This window comes from Meles meles, chromosome 11 (assembly GCF_922984935.1).
Source record: "Meles meles chromosome 11, mMelMel3.1 paternal haplotype, whole genome shotgun sequence".
NCBI classification, from domain to species: domain Eukaryota; kingdom Metazoa; phylum Chordata; class Mammalia; order Carnivora; family Mustelidae; genus Meles; species Meles meles.
The window spans coordinates 12,452,263-12,474,227 of NC_060076.1; the positions used below are offsets into that span (position 1 = coordinate 12,452,263).

Below are 21,965 nucleotides of genomic sequence, written 5' to 3' on the forward strand. Positions count from 1 at the left end.
AAGCACACTCACCCTGTCTTTATCTTATTTCATTGTTGTGTTGTTTCTCGTCTGCTCTACCCACACTGGAATGTGAGCTCCACACAGACAAAAGTCTTGACTGTCTCACTCACTCACTGCTACAGCCCCAAGCTTGTAATAGTGACTGGTGTAGAGAAAGCACTTAGCAAAATAAATATTTGTGACTGAAAGAATAGCATGTAAGAGCTACATCCTATCTCTCTCTCTGACCCTGAGTCAGAGAGGCAAGATCAGGCCTGGAACTGAGTCAACTCAGGAAGCAAGAGGAAGCCAGAGCGGGGAAGGGCAGAGCCCCAGATCCAGCCAGACCCAGGTCCTGGCCTGGCTCTGGCACCTGTGGGGCATGTCGCTGGACCATCCTGAGTCTCAGCTCCCTCATTTTTGAAACAGGGATCATACCACATACTTCATGCTCTTGGGTGAGGATAAATGATAATTAAATGTGGAAAACTGACACACTGTAAGTGCCCTCCTCCCCAGAGACCCTTCCTCTCTGCCCTTGCATGCTTTGTAAGGGAGGAAATTGCTTTAACCAGATGGTGGGGATCGAAGAGTCTGTGCGCTGGGGCTGGGGAGTGTATATTTTAGGAGAGCAGCCTGTGAAGGGCAATGCCTGACCCACGTCGGGAAGTGGAGCACCAGTGGTAGGAAGGCTAGGCGATGACGTGTTCCGGGGCAGTGGAAGGTCTCATGCCGAAACCTCCAGCATGTCGAGCTTGCAGCTAGGAGTGGGGCCACTCCAGTTTGCTTCTGCTTTTGGCAAACGGATGAAAAGCAATACAGGGCAGGCAACTAGGAAAAAGAATTTTATTAGCTTCATGAGAAACAGCTGCCATGAGTCAAGACAAAGATGGCGACAGTTCTGGTGGCTGGGAAAAGCCCACCTGTGCTCTTTATCTCCTTAGTCCAGGGTCTAAGTCAGGGTCCCAAGAAGAACGCCCAGCCCTCTTGCCCCCGTGGTGCAGGTACAGAGGTGGGCAATGGATTCTTGTTAGATCATAGGTTCTCCTGCTTTGTGGATATCTCACTAAACAGGAACATGAATCAAATTACCATTCTAGGCATTCAGATCAAGACTGAGCTGGCCTACCAGCCTCTGTTCTGGGAACAGCAAGCAGCAGCACAACATTCTGAACTGCCAATCAGAAAATCAACATTCTGGAGGGCTGCCCAGAATTCCAGAATGCAAAATAAGAATCCCCTACCTTTCTAGATGATTTCCTCAGGAGCTCCACATTTTAGAACGCCTATGTCCCAAGTCAACCAGAAATGTGATATTCTAGGTTGTTAGCCAGGAACCCAGTGTTCTGGCATGCCAAAGAAGAATCCCTCCTAACATTCTAAATGGTCCACCAGGAATTCAGCATTCTAGAATAACAACAAGACCACGATATTCCAGGTAATGGGTGAGAGACACAAAGTTCTAAAGGTCCACCTTGATACTCTCGATGCCAAACCAAAGACCCAACATTTGAGACTATTAAACCCGGCCTCAGCATTCTGGGTGATGAACACAAAGTCCACCCTCCAGCTGCAGTTCTGCCTCTTCAGAGCTCCGTGGATGGCCGCTCCACGCCAGGACCGTCATCCTGGTGGGGGTCAGGCACGTGGAAGGAAACGTAGGGACAAGTCTTGGTGTTGAGGCAGACCAGCTTCTTCAGCGTAGCTGTCTTGACCATATTGAAGCCCATCTCACCACCAAAGGTGCTTGGCTTCCAGTACTCTGGAGAGCAGATGGGATTCCCTAGGAGGCCCTTGAGGGAAAAGGGAGCCCCAATTTCTATCATACTCTCCCCAAAGATGGAGTTGGGATGGCACTTCTCCAGAAGCAGCCCTGGGTAGAACTCCAAGGCATCGATGTCTCCATACAGCTCCTCCAACTCCGCTGCAATCTCCGTCTCCCCTGAAAGGAGGGGAAGCTAGAGTCAGAGACGTGGCACTGTTAAGGTCAATGTGGAGAGGGAAGCTTCTAGACCTACCTTTTTCTGGGGAGAATATGGGACTTAAGGAGAGCAATTGAATGATTGAGCACATGCCCTAACATCTGGCCTGGCTGAATGACCCTTCTCCAGGGCTGATCTAGGGAAGAAATTTGCTGCTAAAGAATGAATGGAGGGCCTGGATCAGCCACCAGACAGCCTGTGACCTGAAGCAACTCATCTCTCTTCTCGGTGCCCTGACTGCCTGGTGGTGACAACAGGGAGACACTATCCATCTTGCTTCACAGGCAGATTTCAAGAAGGAAAGCTGGTTCAAGTCCCTTCTGCTGGGACTCAGAGATGTCATGTAACCTGTCCAAGCTCACAGAGAGATTTAGTTACAGCATCCTCTTCCCCCTCTGGACTGTCACAGGAGATTAAAGAGTGACCAAATTATGGGAAACTCACTCCCCGCTCGGTGAGACCCACACATTCACAGACAGTGACCAAAGGGGACAGACACAGAGCTTCCCTACCCATTTCCTCCAACCCACCCTCTATAAGGCGCTAGGACCCAGATCACGTCACACCCTGCTCAAACCCTCCTACGGTTTGCAACAAGGATTCCCAAACTCTTGGCTGCCCAACAGCTGGAATCTTCTTTGAAAAGAAAAGAAGATAGTATATATATTATACACAGACACATACATGACTCTTGGGCACCATGTAGGCCTACAGAATCAGAACTTCAGGGGCAGGGATCTGGGATTTGCTATTTCTAATCAGTTTTCAAATGATTCTTGGGCAGCTGGTCTGTAAGTATGTATTTAGGAACCACTAGGTAGAATAAAACCCAAATCCTTTCACATAGAATCCACAGTAGGGCCGGCCCCAAGCGCCCATCCCCACCTCCACCCTCCCCACACAGAAGCACCTTGCTCCAGCCACACCCACCACTGGTCTCCCCAACAGGCTCTTTCCTTATGACCTCTGCACCTTTGTACTTTCTGTTCTGCGTAGAATCCTTTTCCCCCTGTTCTTCAGAATATCTCCCAGAAAATCCCTATCTATCTCCTTCAAACCCAGCTGAGAAGCCACTTTCTTTCCCCAACCGGGTCATTTTCTCCCCTCACCGCCCTCATACCACCTCCCCCCCAAGCATGGCGCTCACAAACCTCTCCTGACCCCCGCAGTCATAGCACTGGGGGCTATCACAATGCCGCCTCTGGGAACAGCAACTCACCTGTGAGCTCCTGGAAGGACGTGTAGGGCCTCATGCCAAACCTCTTGCGGTACTCATTGAAGGGCTGCAGCCGCAGCTCGCGGGATTCCTTGATGGCCTCCACGGCCACGTGCAGGACGTGGTGGTCTATGTTTCTGCCCCCGCCAATCTGCCAAGACATAAACATAGCTGCAGTCTGAGAGCCAGGCCACTTTGTGCTGGGGGAGGAGATCGGGTCTGCCCAGGCACAGACAGAACATGGCTGCGCCCAGCAGCCACCACGTTGGGGACCCAGCCCCAGCTCTGCTGCTGTCATGCTTTCTCAGGGACACCCCTGAGTCTTTGCTTTCTCATCACTAAAGAGGCAGTGGGCCAGGAAGACCTCTCCAGTGGCTCACTGGCCACACTGTTCCCCAACCCTTTGCATCTAGGTGAGAATCCCAACATCCCATTACAGAAGGTTCTGCAACTACTGGGTTCGGCAACTAGGATTCCATTAAAAAAAGATGGCCAGCATGGCACCAGTCGGAAGCTCAAGCAGAGGGGAAGGGCATTCTGGCTCTGGGAGTGAAATTTGGAGGAGTAGAAGGGCTTCTGAGGCAGCAAATGAGCAACAAAAGGATGGACAGATATTAGTTTTGAGGGCTGAAATTTTATGGCATTCTTCAAATCCATTCTTATCAAAGAATACAGATGATTTATCTTTCAAGGGGGTCTTGCTAAAGAGTGTTTTGGTATTGGTTTTCATTCCCTGTTTCATAGCATCGAGCGTCAACAAAAATTTAGTAATTAAAAAGTGAACCACTCTTCCTTATATTCCAGAAGTAGGTGAAACCATATGATAATTGACTTTCTCTGCTTGACTTATTTCACTCAGCATAATCTCCTCCAGTCCCATCCACGTTGAGGCAAAAATTGGGTATTCATCATTTCTGATGGCTGAGTAATATTCTATTGTATATATGGGGTGAGCCTAGTGGTAGGTATCAAGGAGGGCATGTATTGCATGGAGCACTGGGTGTTGTACATTAACAATGAATCTTGGAACACTACATCAAAAACTAATGATGTATTTTACGGTGACTAACATAACACAATAAAGATTAAAAAAGAAAAGTGAACCACTATTAACCAACCACCATTAGGAAAGAGAACTTCAGAGCCAGATGGTAGGAACACACAGTATCATGTCACTCCATTCATTCCGGATAAAGCCACTCCTGGGAACATAGGTGACTAAGATTCTTGGTTCTCCTTCCTTCTGCCAAGACTCCAGGGAGGGGAGCGGTCATAAGCTAGCAGGGAGGGAGCTGAAATATTGCCATGAAAACCATAGTGTATACACACATAGCTTAAATAAACAGCTCTGCAATTTACAAAATGTGGGATCATTGTGGGTTGATTTGTGCCCCCCCCCAGAGATATGGTGAGGTCTTAAACCCCAGCACCTGTGAATGTGACCTTATTTGGCAAGAGATGTCATCAAGTGAAGATGAGTTCATAGTTCCTTACAGGGATCCTAATCCAATGATTGGTGTCCTAATAGAGAAAACGAGACTCAGGGAGACTCCATATTGGAGTGATGTGTCTAAGAGGATTGCCAGTAGCCAGCAGGAGCTAAGACAATGGCACAGAACAGCTGCTCACCAGGAGCCTTCGGAGAGAGCACAGCCCTGCCCACATCTTCTAACCTCCAGGAAAGTGAAATAATAAAATAACTTAGCTGCTTGTGGTCCTTTGTTATGGCAGCCCTGAGAAACTAAGGCAGGGACCTTGGGCAAATTACTTGTTTCAGTTGAGGGGAAGCCCTGTTTTGTCACTTCTCATGCCCCCTTGAACATCCTGAGAGCCGACACACTTCTGTCGCCCTTCTGCCTCGGACTAAATACGACACCAGGGCTTTTCACACAGCGTCATGGCTGTTCCTTGAAAATGCCCATACAGTCCAACACAAATCTACCATCTCTGTTCATGTCTATGTCTCCACAGAGAACAGAGGCCATAAACCAGCCAGCAGCTGCTGGTAGCAGCACATGCTAATTCCAGTCAAATTACCAGTGGCAAACCTAAATCCATATGGTGCCACGGTGTCATGACAGGGCTTGGAACAAGGATCAGAGAGAAGCAGGGGTGAGGGGAGCTGAGACAGAGGAGACAGCGGCTTCCAAGCATTGGGGAGGGGAGATTTAGGAAGATGCTGGTTAGAAATTCCAGGGAAAGGGTTCTTTTCATTTGCTAGGGGGGCCATAACAAAATATCACAGCCTGGGTGGCTTAAACCACTGAAATTTATTTCATCACAGTCTGGAACCAGAAGTCCAAGATCAAGGCATCAGCAAGGGGGGTTTCATTCTGAGGTCTCTATCCTTGGCTAATTGATGGCCCTCTTCTCCCTAAGTCTTCCCACTTTGCACATCTATACCCTAATCTCCTCTTCTTGTAAGGACACCAGTCATTGTAGGCGCCCACCCTTGGACCTCATTTAACCGCAATTGCCTCTGCAAAGGCCCTGTCTCCAAATATATCATATTCTGAGGCACTGGTTGTTAAGACTTCAACATAGAGTGGGGGGTGGGGACAATTCAGTCCATAACAGAGGCCTGTAATTCAATAAAGACCTACTGTGTGAAGACACTTTCACATGTATTACCAAACCTTGAATGTCTTCATGGTCTTCAAATTGCCATGCCCTCTGACCTCCAGGCCCTCACCATGTTGTCCCCTCCCCCAGAGCACGATCATCCCCGGCCATTGACACTACCTCTTTCCCTGGGAGGGCTCTATCCATCCTTTGGATCTCTGCTCAGACCTCATTTCCTTATCTACAGCTCTCAACTCTGGGACCCAAGCCTCCTCTCCAAGTACCCAGAGCCCCGTGGGCTCTCTGGACTGTGGTTCTCCATGTGCCCTCATAATTCTGATAACATCAGAAAAGCACCTGGCCCAGCGCCTGACACAGAGCAAGTGCTCCCATGATGTTAGCTGTTGTGGGACTACAGTTCCTCCCCAGGGTGTCAGTGCCAAAGGGACGAGGACCCAAGAACCACATCTGATCTTGCTCGACACTCTATCCCCAGCACCTGGTACAGCGGAACGGAGAAAAGAACAAGAGAAGTAAAGGAATGGAGGAAGGAACGTCAGAGGACACCAGCCCCATGGAACAGAGAAGAACACTGGGATTGGGTCCAGGTCTGTCCCCTCTCCGTGCCCACCTGCCCTCCCCACACTCTCCGCAGAGGCTCACCCGGCCAGCGCTCTGGCGAGAGAAGGCATCCACCAGGGCCTCGACCCCATAGTCCACGAGCATGGAGGTGTTGAACAGGAACTGCTCGTAGCTGTACTCCTGGGGGCCCACCTGGAAGGAGTCAGGCATGAGCGGGTGCCAGTGGTAGAGCTGGTTGAACTCCATGGCGATGCGGTTGCGGTACTGGAACTGGGCGCTGAACAGCAGTTCCGGGTCAAACTTCAGCCGCAGGAAGTAGCCACTCAGCTGTTGCACGTACTCCTCAATCACAATCTTGATGGTCTCCCCTGGGAGGGCGGATTGGGACACGCGTCAGGGAAGCACAGGGACCCGGCCACTGTATGTTCTTACATATCAGAATTCTCAGGAATAGCTTTTCCCCTGCCTTCTCAATAACCAGCTACAGCACAAAGAGCCGGGGAAGAAACAGATCCAATGTTCCATAACAGAATGAAAACTGGTTATCTAGTTAGGAAAAGAAACTGGTGATTTCAGCCAGTTAGCTCCGAGACAAAGTGACTTCTGGCAAATTGATCTGGAGCCATGAGACGTGCCATCAGCAAGGTCCAGAGCCTGGCGTCACCATTTCCAGCCCCCCTCAAGCTTGGGCTGTGTCTCCTCATCTCTCTGAACCTCACCTTCCTGCTCTGTAAAATGTGTGTGTTGACACCACGGTTGGGGCCGCTGGGAAGAGTAGACAGCAGCTGCTTGGCCCAGGGCCCGGCATAATTGGGAGTATGACCACATGCAAGCGGAAAGGAGGAGTGCTAAGTGTAGGCGTGTGGACCCCCCAACTCCAGCTCAGGAAGGAGCTCCCCCTGGGATGTGGTGCAAGAAGGATGAGCTCCCCGGCGCAGCCAGGGCCTGTCTCAAATCTTCCTCTGCTGAGCGGCCTTGGAGAGTTCACTGACCCTCTCTGAATCTTAATTTTCACAACAAGGGCAATCGTATCTGATTAGTAAGGTTCTGGGGAGGATTAACCAAAGCCCTGGATATACAGGTTCCTCCCCTTTGGCCACAGGTTCGACTCCAGGCTATATGCCGGACAGTCTCCAGCCACAGCCTTGCCCTCTCTGGTCAAAGTCTCCGAAATTCTGGGGCTTCAGAACCAGCCCCTTCTCCTTCCTCAGGTTGTTCCTATTTCTGATGCCTGGCTCGTCCAGGCTCTAGTGAATCAGGCAATATAATTGGGACCAGCCATGCCCGGCGATGCCCAAGGGCAGAGGAAAGGGATCACTGGTGACTCAGAGTGAACACGGTCTGGCCAGGGGTGTCAGAGACCAAGCTCCCAGGCAGGAAACCATCTGACATTTTAGGCTGCAGACTCGCCCCCGTAGGGGACACAAAAATATCCCGTCCCTGAGTCACCCAGAAGCTCCAAACTCCGAGAAGGCAGACACAGGCAGGGCAGAAACATAAGGCTTCCTGAAGGTGGACAGGCTGGAGTCGACATGCACAAGCTGGGGATGTCGCTGTGTGCCCCTGGGGCAGGAGATGGGGAAACAGAGTGGGGTGCCTGATCAACTCTGCGGCAAGTCACTTAGCTAATGATCCACCATCACGGCCACCCATTCTCCGAAGGCCTCCTACGCGCTCAGTGCTTGTCAGCGTCCCAACAAATCCTTACAACCATCATTATCCCTAATATCCAGATTTGGAAACTGAGGCCTGGTCAAGATCTAATAGCTAGAAAGCAGAGGAGCCTGGGTCCTAATCCCAGCTCTCTCTCCTCTCCAGCCCCCAGCTCCTGCTCTTTGGGACAGAGGGCATGACCTTCCAGGACAGGACTAGGCTGGAGTCCTCACCGATGAGGATGAGGCGGGCCGTCTGGAAGAGTTGCTCATCGGTCCAGGTGGGATGCTCGGCCTTCAGCAGGTCACACACGCGGTTGTGTTCACGCAACCAGAGCGTGGCATAGAGCATGAGCCCAGGAAGCAGCCCAAACACCTCCTGGCCCACGGCCATCTGGCTCTGTGGTGGAATGCCCCGCGGGTAGTGCATCAGCACAGGCGCCTCCTCCACCGATGGTGGGTACATCTCTCCGTCCAGCACCTGCGGGATGGGGCCGCCTGACAACCTGCGGACCGGGTGCACGTGCGGGCAGCCTGCACCTGCCACTGACACCCTCCCTACTTACAGCTCCCGGAACACCCAGAGCAACTGCCAAGCCTCCCTAACCAAGATGGTCTGATTCTGATTCTAGTTCCTAAGTCTTAAGACGTTAGGATGGGTCCCTTTCCCTCATCCCACTGCCCCCACCCACCCTCCATGCTGACGCCTCTCGGCAGTGGCTCCCTCGACCCTTGCCCCCAGGCAGTCCAGTCCCAGGACCACAGCCAGAGGAATCCTTTCAAAAAACCCAAATTTCATCTTGTGCCCTGGCTTTAAACCCTTCCGAGTTCTCTCTCTGCTCTTGGCTGAAATCCTAAACATGCCCCACAGGTGTTCTCCACCCTCACCAGCATTCATTCAGGCGCCATGCTCCCCATCCCTCCCTCCCCCGGGAGGGAGGGAGAGGAGCTCCTGCTCATCTCCAAGTCCAGGCACTGCCTGCCTGGAAAGCCTGTTCCCCCTCTGGGCTCCTGAACTCCACCCCATCCTCCCCGCTGCTCTTGCTTTATCTGACCTTCCGACTGCCCCAACCTCTGAGCACTCTCGTGGCTTCTCCCTAGTGGGTGAGAAGTCTCCAAATATGGCAGCTTTTTCATTTGGGGTGGGGGGTGGGGAGGACAACATGCCAAGAACTGTTCTTTGCCTTAAAGGTTCAGCTGTGCCCTTCTCGCTCGGGCTTTGCGTTGTTTAGATTTGTGTGGCCCAATATGGTCTCCGCTAGTCACGCAGAGCTGCTGAGCACTAGAAAGGTGTTGGTGTGAATGAAGACCTGAATATGCAACTTTACTTAGTGTAGATTTCAGTCTTTAAAACTGAGCCTTCAGCAGCTGGAAAACCTTCAAGTGTGCTCAGAACAACCTGAGCACGTGAATCTACTTTTCGGCTGTAACTTTATGAAATCCAGACACAGATCGGATATCTCCGATGAAGAGTTGGCAACTTTTTCAACTGAAATGTGCTGTGAATATAAAATAAAAGTCAGATTTTGAAGATCTAGCATGAAAAAAAAAGCGAGATTATTTTATTAACGATTCCTGTATTGACTCCACATTGAAATGATCATCTTCTGGCTATACATGGGGTTAAATAAAATATATTACTGAAATCAATTTCACCTGTTTCTTTTTACCTTTTTCAATGTGGCCACCAGAGAAATTTTAATGACCTATGTTGTTCCCGTTGTGTTTCTAGTGTTAGCGCAGACAGAAACTGGCACCCTGGTGTTTGGGTGTGGCTCCTGATGGGCTGTGAGTTCCTGAAGGTCAGGACCCATTAACTGTCATGGTCACTGCTCAGACACCTGTGCCAAGCGCATCATAGCATCCAAATGATATGGTGGGAAAATTCAGTGTATATATGCAGAGTGCAACTGTCCCTCTCCTACCAAGACCCAAATCCACCTCCCAGGATAACACGAGAGGTCATGTCTTCTCCTGCCTGGCACCTTCTCCCAGGGTTCACACCTCCAGTTCCTGCAGCTGGCCCTCCTAGGGCCACCACTCAGGGCCCCCAACAGCCCCTGCCAGGGAAGACCACGGGAGGCCACCCCCACCACCCCGTCCACAAGCCCAGCGCTACCTGGTACTTGAGTTTCCCGTCCTTAAAGAGCCGCAGCTGATACTGACGTTCAAGGTTGTCCCCATAAATGTGGCCGAGATCTACCTGAGGACAGAAAGAGAGTCTGCTCAGATCACCAGGTGCTGCCTCAGCGGCAATGACCTGTACATGCTAAGTTAGGTCCAGAGAGGTCCTGAGCCCCTCCTACGTACTCACCCCATGGCCTAAGGCCTTGGTGAAGCCAGGACCCATCTTGCCAGAAGTTTTGAAGAACTGATGGGTGAAGTGTTGTGCAAAGAAGGCGAACATGAGGTTGGTGCCTTGGGGGTCAGGTATGAACTTCCTCCTGAGCAGGAAGCGACGGCCCAGGAGCTGGGCATCTGGCAACTCCTTCTTCCCTGGTTGGGGAGGTGGGAAGGGGCAGTAGCTGCCTCCTGCCTCAATCTCCCCACCCCAGGGCCTTCTGGGCTCACCGGACCAAACCGGTCTATACAGGAATCCCAGAACAGCCTTCCCTCCTACCGGATGGCCCCTTGCACCTTCTCTACCAAAAGACCCTAGAAGTATTTACGGGTGAAACGGCATGATATTAGGAATTGGCTTCAAAATACGCCATAAAAAGTAAGAGGGGTAGATGAAATAAGGTAGGAAAATTATGGGTATGTGTTGAAGAGAGGGAAACATCTCAACTTCTGTGCGTGTTTGCAACTTTGAAAAAGTTACCCAAAAAGAAAGGAGAAAGAAAAGTAAATAAACCAAGAAGGAAGGAATGAACAGAGGGAAGGAGGGAGGGAGGAAGGAATGAACTTGAATTCCCCGGCACTTGAGCAAGGTAGCCTATGTTTGAAACTGGGTAGCCACCTGCTGACTGTGTGAACATGGAGAATTCATTTCATGTCTCTGAGCTTCGAAGTCTTCATCTGTAAAACAGGGCAAATGATACCTATTTTATGTAGTATTATGAGGAGTGTGTGAGATAGTGTGAACATGACTGAGAACTGATGAGATAGGGTCTTACAAAACAAAGATCAGCAAACTTCCAAACTTTTTCTGTAAGAAGCCGGATAGTCAATATTTTAGGCTCTGCCAGCATATGAGCTCTGTCCTCTTCTACTCTGCTTTTCTGTTTTAGCAGGAAAACAGTCCTAGATGAGACCTAAACAAATGAGTGTGCTAAGTTCTAATAAAACTTGATTCACGAAACAGGGAGTGGACTGGATTTGGGCTGCGCGCTGGAGTTTGCCAGCCTATTTTAAATGATGCCAGTCTTTCTGTCTGGGGTAGAGACAACAGGTCATCTTGAAGTGTTTGGCATCATGAGAATAAGTATTAAGAGCCTTCCTTGAGGGGCGCCTGGGTGGTTCAGTGGGTTAAAGCCTCTGCCTTCAGCTCAGGTCATGATCTCAGGGTCCTGGAATCGAGTCCCTCATCGGGCTCTCTGCTCAGAAGGGAGCCTGCTTCCTCCTCTCTCTCTCTCTCTCTCTCTCTCTGCCTGCCTGCCTCTGCCTATTTGTGATCTCTCTCTGTCAAATAAATAAATAAAATCTTAAAAAAAAAAAAAGAGCCTTCCTTGGGGCACCTGGCTGGCTCAGTCAGTTAAGCATCTGCCTTTGGCTCAGGTCATGTTCTTGAGGTCCTGGGATCTAGCCCCACGTCAGGCTCCCTGCTCAGTAGGGAGTCTGCTTCTCCCTCTCCCTCTACCCCTCTCCCGCCACTTATGCTCACTGTCATTCACACTTTCTCTCTCAAATAAGTAAATAAAATTCTCTTTTTTTAGATTTTATTTATTTATTTGACAGAGAGACACATAAGAGATGGAACACAAGCAAGGGGAGTGGGAGAGGGAGAAGCAGACTTCCCGCTGAACAGGGAGCCCAGTGAGGGGTTCAATCCCAGGATGCTGGGACCATGACCTCAGCCAAAGGCAGTCGCTTAACGACTGAGCCACTCAGGCACCACAATAAATAAAATCTTTTAAAAAACAAAGCCTTCCTTAATTATGGCAATGTCATATGAGTCCATACCCAATGCTCACAAGGAAAGGAATAATTGAATTTATGTGTTTCGGTTAAGACATCCTTTCATAATAGCCCAAGTGAGGCCCAACATTGAAGGTTCAAGATCAACAGAACCTCTTTGGATTGAGATGGCCGACTGCTTTCCTCTGGCAGGCAAGGAGATCAAGCACCCAGAGAAAACTCACCAGAGGGTAAGTTGGAGGGAGTGGTCTGCACCATATAACCTGGAATCATCACTCAGATTGACACTGAGCAAGGACTGGTTCCTGCAAAGTGCGGCAGAGTCCAGAAACTCTGCAAGACCCAGCTATCTGGTAGGTATAGTCGGTAGACATATGAGTGCAAACCACCAGAAGAGTGCCTCTGCGACCCAAGGAAGGACATCGGTACCTATGCCAGGTTCTGAGCCCACAAAAATGCACAAACACGGGGCTGCACAGGACAGGTGTTCAACAGCGACACCATGTGGCAGGAAGCCATGGCAGTGGCGGACCAATGCCTCTCTTGTCCCCTCTATACTTGAAGCAGATTTCATGCCTCTGTACTGAGTTAAACCCCTGGGTTTGGGGGCAATCAAGATGGTGCGGGAAGAAGGACTTAAGAGGAAGGACTCCTGCCAATGAGACCAAGTGGGCTCTTAGGCAACTAAAGGAAAAACCTCTGACTTTATGCGTAAGTTACACTGGGGAAGCAGGGCAAGATATTTAGTAAAGAACCAAACAGGGAGTTAGCACCCAACAGAGGGCACACTATTCCTTCCTTCCTCTGTTTCCACTCGGAAGCCACCCCCATTCTGGCAGGATCCCCACTGATGTAGGAGACAAGTTTCAAGCAAAGAAGCACCCTGGAAATACAGAAGCTGTAGTCTGATGGTGCTCTGACTTTCTAGATGACATCAGCAAGAGTCTCCACCACCCTTTCCTGTCCTCATTCCCCAGCGCTGTCCTTGGCTGTCGTTCTGGATAGGTGATATGTCTTGCCTTGGTCCACCCATTTGGGAAATGGGTCAATCACTGATCTTCCATCCGCTTTTTTCCCAAAAAGAACAGAGCCTCTCCCGTGACCCCCAGGCCCAGCCTCTAACCCCGTCCCCATTACCTTTGGTCCCCATGGGCGTGGGGCAGTCTTGGGGCACCGAGGGCAGTACACGCGTGTAATAGCTCACATTGGAGAAGGACTCCCAGCTGATGTAGTCATGCGCTATGTTGTAGGTGGGGGGGCTGGGGATAAGGTTGGAACGCGCTGCAGAGGGCGAAAACAGTGGTGACGAGGGGGTTCCCATCCCCAGTTCTCCCCCCCTTCCCTGCCTCGTCTTGGGTTGGGCTTGTTGAATCTGGCATCACAGTCTCCCCACCCACTGTCCTTATCGAATGCTAAGAATTCCAAGCGCTGGCAGACTCCGGGGACTCTGCTCTCCGCCCACCTGTGAGCACCAGGCGCATGAGTGTATCACGGATGAAGGTGGCATTGATGAACTCCCAGAACCAGCGCCCGTGCGTCAGCAGGAAGTGGAGGAAAGAGGGGCTGGGTCGCAGCAAATTCCGGAGCCAGGTCCACAGCTCGGCTGCAGGGGTAGTGAGAACCACTCAGGCGGGGCCTCCTGGCAGGACCAGAAGAAGCCGGGGTGGAAGACGGGAACTGGAGACAAGGCCAAGAGGGAACCGGGCAGAACATACAGGGCAGGGCAAGGATGGAAGCTCGGGGGAGATGACACACGACAGAGCCAGAAGCAGATGTGAGGGCAGGGCCAGGACACCAGGTGGGCCGGGAGGGAGAGCTCTGCTGCGGCTGGGTCAGGGGGAGGGTCAGAAGTCAAAGCCAGGCGAGGAAGGAGGACTGAGAGTAGGCCAGAGGTGAGGGCAGAAAGGGGAGAGGGTCTCCAGATAAGCCCAGGGGAGCAAGGGGGGCCAGGACAAGAGTGGGGGCAGAAGGCCCAGCTCACGGATGGTGCAGTTGGGGCCAGAATAGCCCGTGCGGGTGCAGTCACACTGGTAGCGGTCAAGGCCGAAGCGGACACAGATCCCCTGGTGCTGGCATGGGTAGTAACAACAGGGGTTCACTGCAGGGGAGAAGCAGAGATCAGAGACCACGCTAGAGCCACCCCCAAGCGCCGTCCTGCTCCTGATGGGGATGGGGCCACAAGTCACAGCTCTGTCCTAACTCACTCAGGGGCCCTCTCTGGACTTCAGGGTTCACCTTGGGGTCCTCTCTGTTCCCCCAGTTATACACAGAAGCCCCCGGCCCTGCCCAATTCGGGTCCTGATCTGGTCTCCAGAGGGAAGTTCGGGCCCCCAGGGGAAGTCCCCCCTCCTCCTTGCCACCATCAGAGTTGGGCAAGGGAAGAGTCCAGACCCCAACCGTGACACCGCGGTTAGCAAACAGCTAACAAGATGCTGCAGCCAAGGCTTCTAGAGCACTCACTTCCTGTCAGGTCAGAGCCCAGCACAAGGGCAGGGTTTGTGGAGTTCAGAAAAGAGATAAGGAAGGCTGGGTTCTCTCACACCAGCCCCTAAGCTCAAGGTACCTGGACACTAGGAAGACGGGATCGCCCACCTTTCCTCTATTTTTGCAGAAGTGAGGGAAGAGCGGGAATCTTCACGCCTGCTTGCAGATGCGGAAACTGAGGCCAGACAAGGAGAACCCCACACAGGTCACCCAGCAAGTCACACTAGACCAACGGCCCTTCACTTCCTTCCCACCTTCCCCAGACTGGACACTCCAGCGCAAGGAAAGAAGTTTCCCAGATCCCCAGACAGAGTTTGGGTTTGAAGGGAGTCCCAGCAGCCTCAGCCCCTGTTCCTGATAAGCCCAGCCTTGGCCCATGTCAGAGTGGATTCTGGGCTCTAGGATCCGGAGGAAGGTCAGGGACCAAGGAAACAGGAGAGCTAGGGTTAGAAAAATCTCCTGAAGAGGTGTGTGGAGCTCTTGCATCAGCCCTCCTGCCTCCTGGAGAAATCGCCACCAGTAAGTCCCTCTTGATGTCTAAACAGGTCCTGCTGATCACGGTCCCTTTGCTCAAACCTTCCCTGCTCGAGTGATTCTTCAACAGAGAAGTTAGAGACTTCTCAGAGCTCATTTGGTGTTCATTACAGCTCAGGGAGGCAAACTGAGGCATGAGGAGAAGTGAAGGCTTGACCAAGGACACAGAGCAGAGCAAGGCCTCCTGCAGAGCCAGGTCCCCTGGATCCTGGCAGGACCGGATTCCCTGGCCTCACACAGAAAACACCAGACTCCCTTGAGCGAACACATTTCCTCATCTAAGCTCAGAACCAATAGAACTCCTATTCTTTGTACAACTGATTACCGGGGACTACAGGGTAGCAACAGGCAGCAGAAGGGTGCTGTGATAGAGGGCATAACCCCAGGCAGAGACTGATAGCCACACCCCACGCCCCCCCCCCCCCCATACACCCAGGAGTGCCAGAGAGTAAGAAGAGAATCACACAAATCATGCAAATAGTTTTGCTTAAGCCCTGGCCACTCCCCAGGGCCCCACAATGGCATCTCTGTGGAGCCGTGTAGGGTTGCAGGAGGAAAGGGCCGACGGGAAGAGGGCTGGACAGAATGGCCTTATCAAGCTGACACAGGCAGACCCAGCAGACAGGACTCGGCCTCCCCTCCCACAGCCACAGGTCCAGAAACGCCAAGGAGGGGGAGTGGATAATCGCCCCAGCTGGCTCAGGGCTCTGGAACTCTCCTCATTGACTCCTCCTGCCCAGGATGCTCTGCCCACCTGCTTACTTCATCTGCCCAGGAGGTCCCAGAGCCCCCCCGCTGCCTGGCTCCCAACCCTGGCACACGAGGCACTCTGTCGCAGACGGATCCATCCTACCACTAGGCAGGCAGGAGGCTAAAAGCCCAGCCCTTCTCTTGGGTGTTTCCCCCTTCCCGATGCCAGGTGGGGCTCTTCAAAGGACCTCAAGAGGTGTGGCCCCATTCCCGAGCCCCAAAGCCGTAAGGTCTTCCGTCCCTCGCCCAGACCATTGCTCTTCCCTAACAAACCCCTCCTGGGCCACCTGACCCTCCCAGTGAGCTCACACCTTGCTCATGCCTTGGCTCCTCCAGAAAACCTCCCCTGAATGTCCTTTGCCCCGTTCCATGCTCCCACTCACCACCATGAGGCCCCTGGAAAGGGGGCCATACCATTCCTCCTCCCTAACGTGGGCCACACACACCCTGGGGCTCAAGCCGAGTCCTGGAGAGATCCAGCCACCCAGGGGATCTAGAGGAGCTGGCCACAGCTCATCGCATGTTTGTGGAGACAATAAAACAAAGCTGAGAGAATGGCAACCCCACACTTGGCCCAAGAGACCCCTCACCTTCCCGCCCTGGCGGCTGGCTCTGAGGGCTAGCCTGGAGCCTTCCCGCTTCCTGCCCCAGAGTTCTGCCCGGGGCTCCTGCCCACATCCCTCTCCGGCCAAGAAAGGCTGTGTCTGATGGAGGCGCTTCCCTCCCAAACCTGCTGTCCAGCCTTCCCTCCCTCCTCCTCCATGAACTTTCCATAAACACCAGCTGTCCCCAGTGAGGACAAAGGCTGCCACTGGGGTCCCAGGGTGTCCGGGTGGGCAGAGAGGAGCCTGAGTGCCTCTTGCCCGGGGTGAGCCTGACCACACTGGACCATCACAGCTGCCAGGAAATCCGGGGCTCTAGCAACCACTCCACAGCCGTTCATCCCCACTGCCTCCCCCTGCCCACCCCTGCCTTCCCCGCACGCCCCCCACCCCGACTCTTCATCTGCCTAGCGCTCCCAGGAGGATGGAGGAGACTCCCTGTGGCACGAAGGAGGAATGTGAGGTTCACTCACAAGAGACCAGCCCCAAGCCCCACAGCTTTCAAGTTGCAGAGTCAAGGCCTGGACTCCCTTCCCTTTTCCTCTCTTCTTGCCCTGGAGGTTCTCAGGCCCAGATCTGGGGAAAGGATTGGGTTTGCCAGCCCCAAGGAGAGCTCTGGAACTCCTCACACAGAAAAGCCTCCCTTCAGTCTAACTTAAACCCGGTTTGCTTTCTTGCCAGCTAGCTCAGTGGTAGGCTCAGCGGAGGGCGCCCTGTGTAATAAACGATCCAGAAAGAGAACGGGGGAGACGCAGGCTCCAAATCTACCGAGGTCCCAGAACAGGGCAGGGGCCAAGCGGGTGCTGGGGAAATGTATCAAGAGAGTGGCTGCCCTGGGGCGCCTGGGTGGCTCAGTGGGTTAAAGCCTCTGCCTTCGACTGAGGTCCTGATCCCAGGGTCCTGGGATCGAGCCGAGCCCCGCATCTCTGCTCAGCAGGGAGTTTGCTTCCTCCCTCTCTCTGTCTGCCTCTCTGCCTACTTGTGATCTCTGTCTGTCAAATAAATGAATAAAATCTTAAAAAAAAAAAGAGAGAGAGAGAGTGGCTGCCCTTTACTGGTTGTATGTCTTTGGGCAAGTCCCTTCCACTCTCTGGGCCTCATTTTGCCCAGAAAGTGGATGGAGCAGGCGGGCTCTAAGATGCCTCCTTTCCTGCCTCCCCTTCTTCTCTATTCTGGGTCAAGCAGACCAATCTCCAGATATCTTCATTACTTGCATCACTCTGAGCCCCCCACCCTTGCTCTCACTGAATCCTCAAGGCACCCCACAGGCAGAGTTAGCTGACCAGCCGACTCATCCTGCCCATATTCCCACTGATGAGGACTATCTAGTACTGCCTGGTTCCAGAACTTTCTGAGGACTCGGGCAAGGAAACGTTCCCCCACCCAGGAGTCAGGGCTCTGGGCACCGGGGGGGAACACTATGTCCTTCAGGATGCAGAGGCCCCAGGTAGCAAGAGGCTCAGCTGAAATTCCCTAAGAATAATATTTAGAGAAGCTTGGGCGCTTGGCAGCCAAAGAGAGGGGAGGAAAAAAAAAAAAAAAGAAGACCCTGACTAGCCAGGCCTGGGCCCCAGGCCCTACACTCAGCTGTGTCAGCAGGCAGAGGCCAGCCACCCCCACACCAGGCCCCAAGAGCTGGGCTCACAGCTGGAAGCGGCGCCGGGAGAGGAACCCCTGTCTGGGCCCTCAGACCCAGCTGGGGCTGCAGATACGAGGGCAGCGGGCCGCAGGGAGGCCTGGAACAGCCCGGGGTCCCCCGCCGTGTGCCGGGGCTAACTGCCTCATGTCCCTCTTGCTGGCACAGAGCTCTGATTGCCAGGCCGTGCCATCTTCTTAGCCCAGGAGAGAACACTAAGCCAAGTCCAGGTGCTGGGTGAACTTGAGCATTGAGACTCCCCTGGCACGGCCTTGTCCTCCCAGCCAGACTCAATCTCCTGCCCCCATGAGAAGCCGAAGTAATGTCTTCCCCTGCCTCCCGCCCCCAGGGGAGTCTGCAGCCCTCATCTCCGGGGGGGTCAGCCTCGGCTGTACGGCTGAGGGCACGCACAGGCTCTGACTTTCCGGGCAGAGGCCCAGGCCTCATGGACCTCAGTTCCCTCACCGACTGGCAGGACAAGCAGAGGCCCTGCACCCAGTTCACCATCGTTCTTCCCCTGTCCCTTGCAGCAGCCCTCCCTAAAGGCTGCCTGGCCTCCGGTCTCGGCCCCAAGTCACCCATCCGACCCACTTACCCTTGGGCCCAAGTCCTGGCTCCTCACCCACATTCAAAGGCCCTCCCTGGCCAGCCAGCACCTGCCTCTTGTCCTACTGCTTGCTGTGCTCCCGTCTGCCTCCCCAGGTCCCAGCTTTAGGCTTTAGATCTCTGCCGTTGCTTCCATCAGAAGGCCCTTACGGAGTCTTAGAGTAAAGCCTCATGGTAAAGTCCCCCTTGCCGCCACTCACCACCTCCTTCAGGGTCCAGGGCAGACATCAGCACATCCAGGAAGCCCCCCCCACCCCCCCCCCCCCCCGGGTTCCTCACACTAGATAGGGACCTGCTCCCTCCCCCGAGCCTCACACACCCCTGTGTATCCCTCAGAGGACAGTCGGTTGGCGTTTTGGACTCCCTGGGAGATGGTGGGCCCCTCCCGGCTCCCTGCCTCCGGCTCCAGCCAAAATCTTAAATCAAGCCCTTGGGAATGTTTGTGGAGTGAAAAGAATAATTCCATTTAAACGCTTATGATATAAAGATAAGTCAAAAAGACAAAAACAAAACGGCACAGACCTTGCTGGGCTTGCTGGGAGTTTGACGACACAGAGGAAGACAGGCGGGCCAGGCCTTTGTACTCTGGAGGGTGGGGGGGAGTGGGCGAGGTGGGGGGGGGGTGGCTGGAAGGGGCCCCAGAGGAAGTGGTACGCCAATCCAGGGGCTGACAAGTCCAGTCACTGGGGCAGCCTGATCAGCCCCTGGCTCTGCTGCTGGGGTCTCAAATACCTGGGCTCTCTCCCCTCTGGGCCTCAGCTCTCCCTTCTGTAGAATGGGTCTGACACATCTCCCTGGCAAGATTGCTGGAACCACCATAAAGTGGAGGTCCATAGCTGGGCTTTGTCAACTGAAAAGTGCTGGCCACACGAGCCCTCTTTTTCTTCTTCCCACTTGCTGGGCCTTTGCTCCTACCCGAACTCTGGAGCACCCTCTACCCTCTTCCTGGCTTCCCCAAATGCCACCCACTCCAACGCTTTCCTCTAGGAAACCCGGTCTGATCCACAGTCCACGCAGACATCTTTCTCCTCTCCTCTCCTCTGAGCCCCCAATCCTTACCGCATCAGGAGAGAAAACTCAGACCCCTCTTTCCACCCCCCCACCCATGTCCTCTCTTGCCCCCATTTCACAGATGGGAATGGAGACCCAGAGGGGGATGGCTCATACAGCTAGGTGGTGGAGGAAGCTACGTCCAGGCCTTACACACCTGCATGCGTGTGCGCACACACACACACACACACACACCAGCAGTAAGCTGGGAGAGGGAGGCTGGCTGTGACGGAACTGAATTCCCTCACCAGGAACCTGGTACATGCATGGTGGGGGACAGGAGAGGAGGACTTTTACAGGATCTGACTTTCCCTATCATCTTCTGGGTGATGAAACCAGGGTCCACCCAGGGGAGTGGCACGGGGGAGGGGAGGGCACTCCGTGGAAAGACCTTGCAAAGTGCCTAGAGTAAGACAGATTCAAGTTCAAACCCTTAGCCCACCATCTGCTAAAGGAGCTAGAGAGAATAATAGCGTCTCCCTGAGCCTAAACGACCTGCCCTAGGGGTATCTCATAGCAGAGGATTTAAACTTCAGGGAAGCAACCCAGCTCTGTAAATGTATTTCCACCTCCATTCTTTGCCAGAAGGGCTGGTGTACACAGGACCCTCACCAAGAGAGGTCTTCTCCCCTGGGGCTGAGAATCTCCATGGAGCCCCAGAAAGTTAGAGGCTGGAGAGAGAACTTGCCAGCGGGCTTTCCCCCTGGTGCCTGCTGCTTCCTGGGAAAGAGCCCCCCCCCCCCCGCCCGACCCCACAGAAAACAGCCGGGTTGTTGGGGTGGGGTTGGACAGCTAGGGGCCCAGAACAGGTGAGGGGACTGGAAAGGGGCTGTCCCTTCTCACAACGCTGGGCCTGAGATCCCAGTCTGCCCTCTCCCCTCAAAAAATTCCTGTAGTGCCCTAGCCAAACCCACACACGGGGGGGGGGGGGGGGGGCATATTCAGAGAGCCCCTCTCCTACCGGCAGCCTCAGCGCCCTCCCCCATCCCAGGCACCGGGAGCAGAAAGGGGAAGCTGGGCCAGCCCCAGGGGAGAGCAGAGGGAGGGGCCAGGCGAAGGCGCAGGACTGGGGGCTTCCCGGGGGCCAGGAGGGAGCCTCCTACCCGGCGTCTGGGGGTCCACGGGCAGGACCTGGGGCGGCGGTAGCAGCAGCAGCAGCAGGAGCAGCGGGAACCGGAGCAGGCGACTCCTCCCTGCAGAGTGAGAGAGGTTAGGGCTGAGCCTGGCATTCGAAGCTCCACCGGGAAGCAAAGAGGATTCCCGGGGGCCTCAGGGTCCGACTCACGGCTCATAGTTCGAGGAGGCTGATGCGTGTGGGATCCTGACGGCCGGCTCCTGGGTCGCGTCTCTGCCCGGGAGCTCCGGCCCGTCCCGCCCCCATCCCCATTCCCTGGCTCCACCTCTCCAGCCAGCTGTCACCTCCGCGCCCGCCGCCGCCCACTTCCTCCGCTCCCGCCCTAGCCACAACATTTTATTAATTATTCTGATTGCAACTAAAGCGGTTTTCACCCGAGATCCTTGAGGCACTTGAGCCGTTGAAGCCCGGTGGCGCCAGAATTGTGTCCATTTTGGTAGATAGGAAACTGAGGCCCAGAGATTACGTGCAAGGCTGAGGTCACCCAAGGCTTCAAGGCAGAACCGAGAGAATCTCAGGCTAGAAGCGCTGAAATGAACCACACGCCTTGGCCCCCAGAGAGGAAAGGGGGCTCGACAAGGAGCAGTCCAGGCTGGCCTGCGCATTGTTTCTGGATGGGAAACCTGCTACCCCAGGACAGATCTAGGGGCTCTGAGGAGGCCACATGTCTGCCTGAACCTCTGCTGCCAGAAATGAAGAGCCCAGGCTCCAAGTCCAAGAGACCTGAGCTCAAATCCAGACGCACAGCGTACCAGCTGTATCACCTGGGACCTGGTAGTTTACCCTTTCTGGTCTTCAGTATTCTCATCTGAGAAATGGGGATAATCGTAAGAGCATCCTGGAGGATTGATGTAAGATGCAGTGAGATCACGCATACAAGTCTACTGATGCAATGATGGCTTATCCGGAGGCATTGTTTTCAGAGATCTCCCAACTCTGATTTCACCGCTGCCCAGGGCTGGCACTCTAGCCAGACTCCCACCTACCTGCTGAGTTTCCGGAACACCAGCATCTGGTTCTTCAATTTTATAGCTGGGGCAACAGATCCTAGCAGGGGGGAGGGATGGGCTCCAGGTCACCCAGAGTGTCCTGGCCCCCACACGAATTTTCTCCCT

At 53.8% G+C, this 21,965-nt stretch overlaps 1 protein-coding gene across 4 annotated transcripts; it reads right to left on the minus strand.

The window, feature by feature from the left end:
• Nucleotides 1-811: 811 nt before the first annotated feature.
• On the minus strand, nt 812-21,139 carry PTGS1 (prostaglandin-endoperoxide synthase 1). 4 transcript variants are annotated; one of them, XM_046022510.1, is made up of 11 exons: nt 21,001-21,139; nt 20,819-20,908; nt 14,035-14,151; nt 13,516-13,656; nt 13,191-13,334; nt 10,291-10,472; nt 10,096-10,179; nt 8,211-8,457; nt 6,406-6,692; nt 3,184-3,331; nt 812-1,924 (listed from the first exon to the last, which is right to left on the minus strand). In XM_046022510.1, the coding sequence occupies exons 1-11, from the start codon at nt 21,005-21,007 to the stop codon at nt 1,569-1,571; spliced, it is 1,803 nt and encodes a 600-aa protein (XP_045878466.1). In that variant the 5' UTR covers nt 21,008-21,139; the 3' UTR covers nt 812-1,568. The 4 variants fall into 4 exon arrangements, with proteins under 4 accessions (XP_045878466.1, XP_045878468.1, XP_045878469.1 ...); XM_046022512.1 differs by having other exon boundaries at nt 6,517-6,692; nt 21,001-21,067; XM_046022513.1 differs by lacking the exon at nt 14,035-14,151 and having other exon boundaries at nt 21,001-21,062.
• Between the last annotated feature and the right edge of the window lie 826 nt (nt 21,140-21,965).

What these genes read in the sequence shown, in the direction of transcription:
- PTGS1 (XM_046022510.1), bottom strand. An exon ending in CATGCGCCTGGTGCTCACAG is followed by an intron (nt 13,335 to 13,515) that starts GTGGGCGGAGAG and finishes CGCCCTCTGCAG; the next exon opens with CGCGTTCCAACCTTATCCCC. An exon ending in CACGCCCATGGGGACCAAAG is followed by an intron (nt 10,473 to 13,190) that starts GTAATGGGGACG and finishes CTCCCCAACCAG; the next exon opens with GGAAGAAGGAGTTGCCAGAT.